The 15,152-nt window shown below is 43.3% G+C and overlaps 1 protein-coding gene across 1 annotated transcript in view; it reads right to left on the bottom strand.

The window, feature by feature from the left end:
* LOC148540773 (dimethylaniline monooxygenase [N-oxide-forming] 2-like) overlaps positions 1-15,152 on the bottom strand; it is a 53,474-nt gene that overhangs the window by 3,494 nt on the left and 34,828 nt on the right. Inside the window, exon 6 of the mRNA XM_088481709.1 lies at positions 4,646-4,718. Within this exon, the coding sequence (XP_088337835.1) occupies positions 4,646-4,718 (73 nt within the window). The remainder of the gene's footprint in view (positions 1-4,645; positions 4,719-15,152) is intronic.

Below are 15,152 nucleotides of genomic sequence, written 5' to 3'. Positions count from 1 at the left end.
ATTCCAGCATATCCCTATTATTTATATTCAGTAAAAGCATGCCAGTACCACCTGCAGTTTATACTGCTCAAGTATTAAACATTCCTATTTCTTCTTATCAAGTGCTCACCAGCACCGCCTTCAGTTGACACTGTTCAAGTATCTAGCATATTTATTTTATTTCAGCAAGTGCTCATCAGCACCACCTGCAGTTTACATTGCTCAATATCAAGTAACACTACTTCTCAGCAAGTGTTCACTAGCACCACCTGCAATACACACTGCTCAAACAACTAGTTTTACTATTCCACTCCTGAGTATTCTACCACTGAGCCATCCGCTCAGCCATGCTACTACTGAGCCTTCCACTCAACTGTGCTACATCCAGAAGTACTGTCAGTCTTCTAACACATTCCTATTGTGTTTCTATTTATGTTCCCATTGTGTGAAGAGAAACCTGCTCAGATGTCACAGTTTTCTCCACACACCCTCCAATCAGAATCAAACCTTGGTCCCTGCTTTTTAAACCAAACAAATCACAGAACCTGACAACTAGTGTTTGAGAGTTGAGCCTACTGTAGATCAAAGTCCCAGGCAATAAGGTGCAAGGCACTTCAATTTGTAGATCCATTTGACTTCTTATTTTGAGAGATTCTCATTGAAATTTCCTCCCCTCCAGTCTCTCTCACTGTTCAAATTCCATAGAACTTTAAACCTTTAGGGTCTTTTCCATGTTTTAAGAAAGAAATATTAGAGTCACTATGAGTAGTGAGGCATCTTTTTACATTGTAAATGTGTTCTCTTATTCTTATTTTCATTTTTCCTTTTGTCTGGCCCACATACTGAAGTCCCCATGGGCACTCCAGTAGATATAGGAGTCCTTTTGTATGGCAACTGATGGGATTTTTTACTTTGAAAACATTTTATTGGTATTTGATTTGAATGAGACAATAGGTTTCATGGTAGTGGTTCCAATGTTTCTACATTCTGCACAGTTGTTTCAAAAGTGATATCCCTTGTTATATTGATTTGTAATGTGAATTGGAATTGGAATATAACTTGCAGTCAGTATATTCTTCAATATCTGCCCCTTTATGAAAATTAATGTTGGTTTGCTGGGTATTGAGTCATTCAAGTCATTGTCCAGAGTAAGTAGATGACAGTTGTCTTTAAGAATTTTTTCTCACTATTATGTGCTGCTGTTGAACTCAGTGATGTACAGTATGTAATCTCTGTTGGGTTCTGTGGGTTCTTCTTGGAGTTGTACTTTAAAAGTTTGTTTTGATTCATGTTTCTTACTTTACTAAATGATTTATACACATCTACAGAAACATATCTTTTTCCGAGAAACTTATTTTTTAGAGACGCAGTTTGTTCTTCAACTACATCATCACTGGTGTAATTCCTATTTATCCTCTGAAATTGTCCCTCTTGGATATTTTGGATCCATTTGGGGTGATGATTGCTGGAAGCCAGAAGGTAATTGTTGCAATCTGCATATTTGATGAATGTTTTAGTCTTTAGTGATCAATCTTCTAAATACTGTAGATCTCGATGTTTAAAAAGCAAATTCTTTCTTGGCTACAGCTGGAGGTGAATTCCTAATTTAGGGTGCTGTTTTTGATGTATATGAAGAATGACTGTAGTTGTGGTTCTTCTCCCACCCAATGAAAAGAATATCATCTATTAACCTGATGCAGCATTTCAGATGGGTGATAAACAAATTATTATTCTAAATTAAATCATCCTTCCTTTTAGCTACAAAGAATTTTGCGCAGCTTGGCGTGAAATGTGTGTCTATTGCAGTTTCAGTTGTTTGTTTATAGAACTGGCCTTCGTTCCAGAAATATAAAAAATATATGGAAAAAATCAGTGCGCTAGAAAAGCTGCCAATATGACTCAAAAGGTAAATGATGTATCACCACACACCACAAATAACATACAAATGCCACAAATAAGTAACCAATAAGTATCCTTGGCACTTGATAAGATGGATCACTTCACTCTAAAGGTGCATACTTCTTAGACCATGAATCTCAAAAAGAAACATAAAAAACAAACAATAGTGCAATATTGTTAAATAAGAATCAGTTCCTATGTTCAACTAACTTGAAAAGAGGATTAATCGGGAGAAATAGGAGAAAATCAGTTTCCAGATAGCCAGTGAAAGACATGTGTACAGCTTAAGTGCAATTGTCTGCTTATTATAGTGGACCATACTCAATGGTACAGTTTTTACCTGGCACACACATAGGAACTGATTCTTATTTAACAATATTGCACTATTGTTTGTTTTTATGTTTCTTTTTGAGATTCAAGGTCTAAGAAGTATGCACCTGTAGAGTGAAGTGATCCATCTTCTCAAGCACCAAGGAGACCCATTGGTTACCTATTTGTGGTTTTGTTTCAGAAATAGTTGTGGTCCGAGATAAATTCTGATGGATTCATAAAAACTCTGGAGGGACTGCATGCAGCTACAGGGATATTATCTACCCCATTTAGTATTTCTTTACTTTAATTGCTTTGGACTTCACATGTGGAAATAGTAATTACTCTAGTCAAAGAATTTCTTTGTAAAAACACCAGTGACTATTTCAACACAGTGATATACAGCTCATTCAGGACTTAAATATAAAAAAGTTTTATACATGTGAATTTTACCCTCTATGTTCATGCAACTAGTGTTTTAACATGTGAATTTGACTTTATTGTTTTTAGATTTTCATGTCTAATAAATATTTATGTATTTCTATCTCACACGGTTACATACGTTTTTTCAATATATACACAATTGCGTTGTTATATTTTCATATAGTGTTCATATAGTGAATAAAGCCACTACCTTATTTATAACAGCAGCATAAATGTGCAGATAAATAAAAAAATATATTTATTTCATATAAGGTTTAATATACCTGTGTGTATATACAGGTTGAGTCTCCCATATCCAAAATGCATGAGACCAGGGGTATTTTGGATAACGGAATATTCCGTATTTTGGAATATTTGCATATCATAATATCATAATGAAATATCTTGGGGATGGGACCCCAATATACACACAGAAAGCATTTATGTGTTATATACACCTTATACACACAGCCTGGAGGTAATTTTATACAATATTTGCAATAATTTTGTGGCTCAAACAAAGTTTGTGTACAGAAATGAAATTCATTTATGTTTCATATACACCTTATACACAGAGCCTGAAGGTAATTTTATACAATATTTTTAATAATTTGTGCCCTAGACAAAGTTTGTGTACATTGAACCCTCAAAAATCAAAGGTTTCATTATCTGAGTCCTGCAAAAAAAATTCCGTATTTCAGAATATGCCGTATTTCGGAATATTTGGATATGGGAGACTCAATCTATAAACATATAAACCCACAATAATATTTTGTCACTTAAGTGATTTGCTTGACAGCGTCAGTGCCTTTCTTTTAATAATCTGATTCATATAGCTTCTTTGTTTGCTAACCAGTGGTTGTAGAAAATAGTAGGGGTGAGCGGGTTCGGTTTTACTCGGTTTTACTCGGTTCTTATCGCCACTTTACCGCAAATTCGGCTCGATTTTATTCGCTATCCAAAACACGTGTTCGGCGATAGCCAATAAAAAGATCCGAGTAAAACCGAGTAAAACCGAACCCGCTCACCCCTAGAAAATAGTCTATATAGCCAGAGAGGTTTGAACTAAAAGAGTCAATGCCTGACACTGTACAATGGGGTGGCCCAGTAGATTTCTACGGTACTCATGGATTTTAAGGGAGTGGTAAAACAACATGATTTTTGGATGGATTTTGTAGAAATGGTCAAGTTCTTTGTTTACTAGAATGCCTAAATGGTGACCTTCTTCTAGAAAATATTGTAGTTATTTTTTGTAGGCTTCAGTTGGATCACAGACAAGAACTGTATAGGTGGTGCAGTCTGTCAGTAATCTGTTGGTTTCAATTTGACAGCTCAGTCTATACATGACCTCCTCCCTTTCATTCTTCCTTATCACTTCCATTGCAGTTTTCTTCACTTCAATTTGGTAAAGTTTATTTTATTCTTGGATTGTCATGGATCTGTTCTCTTCCCTTTTCTACTAGTTGTGTGTGGATTTAGGCCGGATGCGCTGAAAGAGCGCTCGCTCTGAATCTGGGCGGTTTTTTGTGTGCGGCCTCCTGGCCGCTCACAAAGCTGTGGGTGACCACCCACAGCTATTGCGAGTGGCCAGGATGATGGTCGCGATGGTCAAGACCATCGTGACCATCGGGCTTGTGATGAGAACCTTGTGCTAGGGTCTCATGGCCGCAAGCCCCGGAGAGCTTCTGGCTCTAATAGAGCTGGAAGCTCTTCCACTGACATCACTTGTGTTGCCAGTGGGGCCACCCAACAATGGCAGGCGTTCCCTTTGGAACGCCTCTGTTTGTGAAGCCAACCCCCCCGGCCATGCCTACCAAACGGGGCGAGCTGTCAATTACCATCGATTCCTCAGGAAGCCACTTTAATAAAATATTGTCAGACTCACTGGTATTGTGACAATTACTGCATCTTGCAGGCTACTACATTTCCCCTTTGTGTTTTCTTACCTTTCAAATCAACTCTGCTTGCACTGTACATATTACTAAGTAGCAACTTTGCAAAACGTAAATAGTTGTAGGTATGTTGGTATACTTACCACTTCCTTTTACGTTCCATACTCTTCTTATAATGAGCTTCCATTTCTGTCACTGAAGGTAAATTCACAATACCTGCAAAACAATAGTTATCATTGAGCAGGGCCAGCAACAGAAATCTTGGGGCCCGTTGCACTGCTATTTCTGGGCCCCCCCATAACCCCTCCTCCACACAACCCACACATCCCTCCCAACACATGTATCTAAATGCGTCTACATATATACAGTATATATATATATATATATATATATATATACACAATTTCCAGGGTGTAGGCACTCCTTATCCAAGGTAAGCTTGCCGTGGTGCTCACTGAATAGTGGATAGAACAAATGTAGGTGTCACTCTCCGGTCTTGGTAATAATCCACACAGGTAACTCTGTCACATATCAACGTTTCGAGTTTATTATCAAACTCGTCATCAGGACAAATACAAAGACACACTTCTCACCTTATATACACCTGTATGCCCCCCTCGGACGCGCGTGTCCGGCCCCGTTCAGCGCGACTTCCGGCTGCCGCTCAGGCATCGGCGCTCACCGATGACATCACCGCTGCCATTGCGTTGCCTAGGGGACCGTGCACGCACTGTCCATGTACAAAAATCACATATCGTGTGAAACATCACCTAATGGATATTGAAAAATAAACAAATAAACAAATAAGTGCACTAAAAACTACAGCTAATTTCTGTATGCATAAATAAATACTTCGATCCTAAGAGTAGGTAATTTTTGGGATAATGGTTGTTACTAATGCATATGTCAAAAGCCCACATTATAGGCAACAATTTATACACTGTATTACATACATGAGGTAAATATATCTCTAATATCACATCTTTTGTATCTATTAGATAATTATTTTTAAGATTAGAGCCCTACTAATTTATAACCATCAATCCTCAACATTCTAATACTACAATGCATAGGCTTATTTCGTCTCAAATGAATGCTGAAAAGACCAACTGCTCATTAAGACCCTTAGGTTTGATGGTATCTAGTAAATATATCCATTTGGTTTCTAATCTTAACAAAGCTTTATGTCGGTCACCACCCCTAGGGTTTTCCGGTATGTGGTCTATGACCATGTGTCTTAAGTTAGCCATATTGTGCTTCTTTTCACAAAAGTGTCTAGCCACCGGCTGCTCTGACATTTTTCATTAATTGCCATTCTGATGGCTGATCTGTGTAGTGCCATTCGTTCTTTGAAAGTACGGATGGTCTTACCCACATAGCACAGCCCGCATGGGCACTTAATCAGATATATAACAAAAGAGCTTGTACAGGTAAGTGGGTATTTTATTGGGAATTTGCGTCCTGTATGGGGATGCGTGACGTCCTGTATGGGGATGCGTGAAAAATGTGCCCGTGATCATATGGCCACATGTCACGCAGCCCATAAATTTATAGCAACCTCCGCTTTTCTTTTGTATATTAGGTAATTTATTCAACTCTGTGATGTCAGATTTAACTAATAGATCTCTGAGGTTCCTATTCCTTTTTAAACACGGACGTATTATTGTGTGTTTAAGGCCTTTAAGGTCCTTATCATTTTGTACAATAGGCCACAGGGAGCGAGTACTATTATTTATAATGCTATTGGCAACACTGTATTTACGTGGCCAATTAATCTTCCCCACGTTCTCATCACTTTTTTTAAGACTTTTCTTTAGTAAATCACCTCTAGTGAGTTTTCCCACTCTATCCTTGGCTTGTTGCAGGGTTCTTGGTGCATATCCCCTATCTTTAAATCTATTACACATTTTATTTAGATCATGTTCTAATTGATCTCCATCACTCGTTATTCTTTTAACCCTCACTAATTGTGAAAATGGCAAACTAGTTTTAGTGGCAATCGGATGGAAACTAGATGCTACCAATAACGTGTTGCGGTCTGTGGGTTTAGAGAAGATATATGTGTTTAACTTGTTTTCTTCCCTCTTTATGGTCACATCCAAGAATTGTATCTGTTCCAGACTCAGATTAAACGTAAACTTGATAGGACATTGTCTACTGTTAATATCCTCCATTAAGGTTTGGAATTCATTATAATTCCCTTGCCAAAATAGGATAACGTCATCAATAAAACGACTGTAGAATATTATCTTATCCCTCACTTCCCTGTTGAAAAAAAATAATTTTTCTATGGCAAACATATAACTATTCGCATACGCCGATGCGACATGGGAACCCATGGCGCATCCCATGCGTTGCAAATAGAATTTTCCATTAAAGTAAAAGTAATTTTTATATAATACCTCTTCCAACAAGGACATCAAAAAGGATAAATTGGGACCCTTATAGAAGCTGTTGTTTTTAAGAAGGTCAAATGTAGCCTTCATTCCCTCCCTGTGTGGTATGTTTGTATATAAACTCGTTATATCCAACGTACACATCCACACATTCGGGGGCAGCTCTCCCAATTCCTCCAGTTTGTTTAACAACATTGTTGTGTCTTTTAAATAAGTGGGTTCAGCCTGTACACATGGTTGGATAAAATGATCAATATATTCGGAGACATGGCTAAGAAGAGAGCCCCTGGCCAATATTATCGGGCGTCCCGGAGGTCTAGTTAGATCCTTATGAATTTTGGGTACACTGTATAATAATGGAGCTCTAGGATGTTCTGTTTTTAAGAATTCACATGTATCCGTATCGATATATCGGTTCATCACTGCTGTGTCCAGTTGTTCCTTAAATTTGGCCGTTGGGTTGGAGTCCAACTTGGTATATACATTTTCATCAGAGAGTTGTCTTTCCAGTTCTTCTATATAATCCCCAACATCTTGGATTACAATCCCACCCCCCTTATCGGCGGGGCGGAATAGTACATCATTATATGAACTGAGATCTTTGACCGCTTTACGTTCTTCTCGTGTTAGGTTATACCTAATCTTTGGTGCCTTCTTTATATTTTCCAGTACTTGTATGTCTAATGCCTTCATGAAACTCTGTATTGATACATTATGTGAAATAGGATCAAATTGTGACTTCTTTTTAAATTTTCTATCCGATATATCAGTCATCATCGTTGTGTCTTTGCCAAAAAACTCACGTAGTTTTAATTGACGATATAGTAAGTTCTGTTCAACCTTCCATTCAAAGTCATTGAATGATACAGTAGGTATAAAGCTCAGTCCTTTATTGAGCACTCTCATTTCTGCGTAAGAGAAACTTCTAGATGACAAATTAAATACAGTGCTTATTTCTTGCATCCCCTGCCTTTCCCTCTGGGTAGTGCCACGGCGGCATTGGCCACCTCTACGGGTTTTCCTCCATTTTGGTCGTGCCTTGCACGGGTATTCACCCCTAAAGGGGGTCTGCCGGAAATATGTGCACCCTGTATGGAGTGATTATCCTCTCCTGATGAGGAACAAATGTCACTTGTTATTGATTGCTCTGGTTTCCAATGGCGTCTACGGGGGCCAGTGAATCGTTGTTTGCCTGTTTGTGGATTACCACTATCCAACCATCTGTAAACTCGATGTTCACTATAGTCTTTATTGACCTTTTCAAGTTTCTGTTTTTTAAAGTTGACGAGATCTTTTTTGACAGTTACTAACTGTTGAGTCAATTTATCCATCCATGGGTTAGAGGTATCATTAATAAGAGCATTTAAGTGTAGATCTTCATACTCTTTGATCTTAGATCTACAAAGGGTTAATTCACGTGCTGATTCTTCTATTACCAGTGTCATTAGATCGAAAGCACACTTGTTCAGCATGGCAACCCAACGTCGGCAGAATTCATTATTGAATCTGCCAATTGTAGGCATATTTTTAACTCTAAACCCTCTGGGGATCTTTTTTTCCCTATGGTATTCTGATAGGGTGATACCATGGAGTAGAAAGTCAATCTCTCTTTTTTTCATTTTCAATAATGATTGATATATTTCTTCAGATGTAATGTCTCCTATGGTATCTTCAAGTCTTTCTTTGAACCACACCGCCTCAGTCTCACTGTCTGAGAAGGATAGTATTTCTCCTATGGGGAAATGAGCTCTATTGTAACCCCCTGCATCAGTGTCTATATTACTTAAAGACATTGTGATAACAGTAACAGCAATATGTATCAACTTAATACTCAATATGTCAACAAACGTGTGACTTTTTTGTATAGTCGATTTAGTTGATATTAACTCATTCAATCTGATTGTGAGACATCACTCAAATGCAATGCTGCAACATGTACAGAGAGAGACTTTCAATATTCCACACAGTATTATGCACTATGTCACACACAACTTGATGTATCACAGAAATCTTGAAAAAGGTTCACTGTATCATAGTCATAGTTATTGTTCCAAAGCAATCCTTACAGGCTATATTGCTGCAAGAGAACACATGCATAGGTACTTCCAATATCCACAAGAAATATTGCTGTAGTGTTTAAAAGCCACAATACACTGTGCTAAATGTGCACAGACAAGATGTTAATCAGTGGTGATTCAGGTACACTGATGAGAGACAGGCAGTTTAAGTTGCAGGGTGCACATACAAAAGAGAAGCACAAAGTGCTTTCTTACATACAATTTCCAGGGTGTAGGCACTCCTTATCCAAGGTAAGCTTGCCGTGGTGCTCACTGAATAGTGGATAGAACAAATGTAGGTGTCACTCTCCGGTCTTGGTAATAATCCACACAGATAACTCTGTCACATATCAACGTTTCGAGTTTATTATCAAACTCGTCATCAGGACAAATACAAAGACACACTTCTCAACTAAAATATATATATATATATTTATATACACCGTGATAACACAGAATTATGTGGATGTACATGTTCCTTCAGCAATTCATGAATATATGCATGTTTATGTTCGTTTATTTTTCCCTATATTGCAATGTAGAATATATACATGTTTAAGATGATATTCAATATTAGTATATTTGTGTGAGGTGTAGCTGGGTTGCATTTGTCGAATGGTCTCAGCCCTGGAGAGGATTAAGACCTACCCTTCCCCCTCCAAAGTAAATAGATGAGTTCCTGTTGCATCAGTCATTTTGTTTAATATTTTATCCAAAGGCATCTTAAATGATGTATTAATAAGTATATAGAGATTAGTGTTTAGTTCTATGCGGGTGTGATTAACTGCGGAGATATGCATAAGTTAGAACTGATGAAGCAGCCATTTATTTTAATGGTTCAGCAATAAAGATTTATAGATTTAAATCTGTGTCAGTTTTATTGTGAGAAAACAGCCAGTTTCAGATATAATAAATAAAAAGGGCTAATCAAGATAGCCTTGGCTTACAAGAAGCAGGAATTAGAAGCTATATGAGAACAGAACAAGAAGATAACATTATATTATGGTTAGGACATATAAACAATTAGTGTCTAGCAGGTATGAATATTAATTTAATTAATATTCGCCATTTTAAATGTATTGAGGCTATGGACAGATGATAGTATAAAGTATTGACCAGGGACAGAGTCGGTGGAGCAGTCGGAGACAGAGGAGAGAGGGAGCACACAATGAGGGTCTGGGGATGCTGGTGCCGTTGACGTATGTATGAAATTGGCTGGCTGGTATGCTACACTGGGTGTCACAAATGTATTTTATAAGTATTCCTTACTGCTGCTAATATAACCTTTTGTTGTAAGTCTGCACTGGCAAAATACATGTATAATTACTCTGTCTTTAAGTAAAAGCATTGTCATTTATGTTAGAATCTGTATTGGTATGAGTTATTTCATTTCTTTTTATAATAAGTAAGGTTTATAATATGAGATATGGTAAGAACTTACCCTTGTTATCTCTATTTCTACGAAGTCCATAGGGTTCCACAGGATACCTTGGGGTATAGGTGTGACGTCAGTCGCAGGGCACCAAAGAGTTAAGCTTTCAGCCTCCCAGGATGCACTAGGTCCCCCTCCTATACCCCGCCCCCGGGCCAAGGCACCTCAGTTAGTTACCAAGCCATAGGCCGGAGGAGGAGAAGGAAGAGAGAGAACAAAGATCTGGACACATACAAGAATCACATTCTCACCAGAGGGAGACGGAAAACCGGTGACCAGAGCAAAGCCCATCTGCAGCACAGGTGCGACAGGGCGGGAGTCCTGTGGAACCCTATGGACTTCGTAGAAATAGAGATAACAAGGGTAAGTTCTTACCATATCTCATATTTTCTACTTCAGGGTCCATAGGGTATCCACAGGATACCTTGGGGATGTCCCAAAGCAGTATCCTTTAAGGGTGGGGACGCTCCTGTGCAGAAAGGAGAATCCGCCGCCCGAAGGAAGCATCCTGAGAGGTGAAGGTGTCAAACCTGTAATACCTCACGAAGGTATGGACAGAAGACCACGTAGCAGCCTTGCAGATCTGAACTGCCGAGGCACCACGTCGAGCTGCCCACGAAGGACCCACAGATCTAGTGGAATGAGCCTTCAGAGAAGGAGGGACCGGTAGGCCTTCATGAAGATAAGCTTCAGAAATAGCCATACGGATCCAGGCTGCCAAAGTTTGCTTTGAAGCAGGCCAACCCTTTTTACGGAAGCCAAAGAGGACAAACAAAGCGTCCGACTTCCTAAACGAAGAAGTGCGGTCAACATAAGTCCTTAAGGCCCGCACAACATCCAAAGAGGCCTCACCCACGGAAAGACCCGGTGAGTTAAAGGCCGGAACAACTATTTCCTCGTTAATATGAAACTGGGAAACAACTTTGGGAAGAAACTCGGGCCGAGTGCGGAGCACTGCCCTGTTCCCATAAAAAACCAAGAAAGGGGGTCTACAATAAAGAGCCTCTAACTCAGAAACACGTCTGGCCGAAGCAATGGCCAGAAGGAAAACAGTCTTAGCTGTTAGCCATTTAAGATCCACTGAGCCCAGTGGTTCAAACGGCGGTCCTTGGAGAGCCCTCAGGACCACAGCCAAATCCCAAGGCGCCACAGGTGGAACAAAGGGCGGCTGAATGCGGAGAACACCCTGCATAAAGGTGCGCACATCCGGGATTGTAGCAATCCTACGGTGAAACCAGACAGATAGGGCCGAAACCTGTACCTTCAAAGAAGCAAGGCGAAGCCCATGATCTAGTCCCGCTTGCAGGAAGGCGAGAATCCGAGACAGACGAAACTCCCGCGGTACATAACCTCTCGGTCGACACCACTGGAAGAACGTATGCCACACGCGATGGTATATCCTCGCGGAAGACGGTTTCCGAGCTCGTAACATGGTACGCACCACAGAGCTGGAAAACCCCCGGGACCTCAGCATGGCCGTCTCAACAGCCACGCCGTCAAAGACAGCCGAGTCAGGTCCGGGTGAAGGCAAGGACCCTGAGACAGAAGGTCCGGTCGTAGCGGCAACCGCAGAGGAATGTCCACGGACAGACCCTGAAGGTCTGAGAACCAGTGCCGTCTGGGCCACGCGGGAGCTATCAACAGGAGCGTCCCTCCTTCCTGTTTGAATTTCCGGATTACCCGTGGAAGAAGGGAGACCGGAGGGAACAGGTATGCGAACCGGAACGTCCACCGGACGGACAGAGCATCCACCAGAGACGCCCCTTCGTCTCTTGTGCGAGACCCGTACACCGGCAACTTGTTGTTGTGCCGGGACGCCATGAGGTCGATTTCTGGAAGACCCCACCTGTCCACCAGTAGTTGAAAAACGTCCGGGTGCAGGGACCATTCCCCCGGATGAACGTCCTGGCGACTTAGAAAGTCCGCCTCCCAATTGAGCACTCCCGGGATGAAGACCGCTGATATGGCCGGAAGATTGCGCTCCGCCCAAACCAGGATCCGAGAGACCTCTACGAGAGCCGCCCGACTGCGAGTTCCTCCTTGCCTGTTTATGTAGGCCACGGTGGTAGCGTTGTCCGACTGGACCTGCACCGGGCGACCCTGGAGAAACCGCTGTGCCTGCTGGAGAGCATTGAAGACCGCACGGAGTTCCAAGATATTTATTGGAAGCTCCGCTTCTGTCGGCGTCCACCTGCCCTGGAACAAGTGTGGACCCGAAACTGCTCCCCAGCCCCGAAGACTGGCGTCTGTTGTCAACAGGACCCAATTTGGAACCCAGAACGGACGTCCCTTGTTGAGGTGGGTCGTCTGTAACCACCACGTAAGGGACAGGCGAACCTCCTGGGTGAGCACAATCGTCTGGGACTTCAGAGACTGAGTCAGCCCGTTCCACTTGGACAGGATCAGGTGCTGCAGAGGTCTGGAGTGAAACTGGGCGTATTCCACCATGTCGAACACCGACACCATGGAGCCCAGTAACCTCATCGCCGAGTGTAAGGACACCCGGCGGCTGTGCAGACAACTGCGCACCCTTGACTGTAAAGCAGAGATCTTGTCCTCCGTCACGAAGATCCTTTGCTGTCCCGAGTCCAATAAGGCTCCAAGATGCAGAATCCTCCGAGACGGGATTAGAGTGGACTTCTGCCAGTTGATTAGCCAGCCGTGCCGTTGCAGCAGTGCAATGGTCAGGTCCAAGTGGCGTAACAGGAGCTCTGGAGATCCTGCCACCAATAACAGGTCGTCCAAATACGGCAACATGCGGACTCCCTGCAGCCGCAGAGAAGCCGCCATGACCGCCATCACCTTGGTGAAAACACGTGGTGCTGTTGCCAGGCCAAAAGGTAACGCCCGAAACTGGAAGTGGTCGCTGCTGATTGCAAACCTGAGGAACTGTTGATGGCGCCAAAGAATAGGGACATGCAGGTAAGCGTCCTGTATGTCCAATGACACCAAGTAGTCCCCAGGTTCCAGCGCCAGAATGATGGACCGTAGGGTCTCCATCCGAAACTTCGGGACCCGCAAAGACTTGTTGAGTGCTTTGAGGTTGAGAATCGGACGATATGACCCATTGGGTTTCTGTACCAAAAATAGATTTGAATAGAAACCCTGGCCCCTCTGGGAGAATGGAACCGCCACTATAACTCCAGCCTGGAGCATAGTGTGCAATACCTTCCGCAGCTCCGTAGCCTTGTTCCGGTCTGATGGGAGACCCGTGGTGAAGAAGCGAGCCGGGGGTCTGTGCCGGAAGGAGAGGGCGTATCCGTGGGAAACCACCTCCAGAACCCAAGTGTCTGTCGTAGTGGTCGACCAACACTGGGCGAACTGTAGCAGGCGGCCTCCCACCCTGGGATCCCCCAAAGGGAGGCCCGGACCGTCAGGCCGCAGGCTTGTCATCTGGCTTGGGGGCCGGACGTCTGGTACTCCATGCCTGCTTCCGGGGAATGACCGATTTCTTAGGGCCAGCCTGTCGAGGAAACGACTGTGGTTTGGGCCTGCCCTGGGCCCTAGATGACCGAAAGGACGATGGTCCCGAACCAGAAGGAGCAGCGGCCGACGGGAGACAGGCAGATTTGGCTGCCGCCAGCGTGGCCACAATCTTATCCAGATCCGGACCGAAGAGAACTTCTCCGGTAAACGGCAACGCTTCCAGACCTTTCTTGGAATCTGCGTCCGCCTTCCAGGATCGCAGCCACAAGGTGCGACGAGCAGCTACCGCTGCTGAAGAAATTCTAGACACCAGAGTACTAATGTCTAGAGCCGCCTCGTTGATGTAGGTGGCCGAATCACGGAGATTGCCAATCAACTCCGCCTGATCGGCCGGACAGTCGGATTCAAAAGAAGCCTCTAATGAATCCGCCCAGCGCTCCATCGCTCTGGCAACCCAGCCAATGGCCATAGCCGGCCGTGCTGCCCCCCCTGCAAGGGAATAAGCGGACTTCAGGCAGATTTCTACCTTGCGGTCCGTAGCATCCTTAAGGGAGGACATGGATGGCATCGGCAATGTGGCACTACGGACAAGACGGGTCACGTGAGAATCCACCTGTGGAGGGGATTCCCACTTAGCAAAATAATTATCCGCGAACGGATAAGCCACCGCCAGGCGTCTCTGCGGCTGGTATCTTTTGCCAGGTTGTTTCCACGCCTCCTCTAAATGGTCCACCAACTGACCCGAAAGAGGAAAGACTGTGGCATCGCCCTTCACATCTTTGAAAAAGGCATACTTAGATTTAGCCGCTGGGGGAACTTCGTCCTCAATCACCAAGGCTGTGCGGACCGCCCGAATAAGTCCAGGAATATATACTTTGGACTTAGCATCAGCGTCCTTAGTATGGAGAGGTTCCTGATCGTAAGGATCCAGAATCTCCCCATCATCAGACGTCCCTTCGTCATCCTCATAAGGAGCGGACAGAGACGCCACCGGCCTTTTATGAGGCCGCATCACAGACTCCCCTTGCAACACATCCGACAAGTGCTGTACAGAACTCGTCAGGGAGTTAACCCACGCTGGCTCCTGAGAAGCCGGGAGCGGGGAAATAGGGAGACTGTGGGGTACCACCAATTGTCGTGGGAACCCCTGCATGGGTGACGACACCACAGACTGCTGGGACAAACCCATCGGAGTAAACGCGGGCTGCGGAGCTAACTGGCCCACTAAAGCTGTTAACGCCTGAGCGAAACAAGCCCAGGGCGGCTCCTGTACCGGTGCTGTAACCGTAATAGGCCGCGCCATGGACAAACACTGCCGGCAAAGGCCCTCCGCGCTACC

Source organism: Taudactylus pleione, unplaced genomic scaffold (assembly GCF_031769625.1).
Source record: "Taudactylus pleione unplaced genomic scaffold, aTauple2 ptg000017l, whole genome shotgun sequence".
In the NCBI taxonomy this organism is placed as follows: domain Eukaryota; kingdom Metazoa; phylum Chordata; class Amphibia; order Anura; family Myobatrachidae; genus Taudactylus; species Taudactylus pleione.
This window is presented reverse-complemented; position numbering and strand designations above follow the sequence as displayed.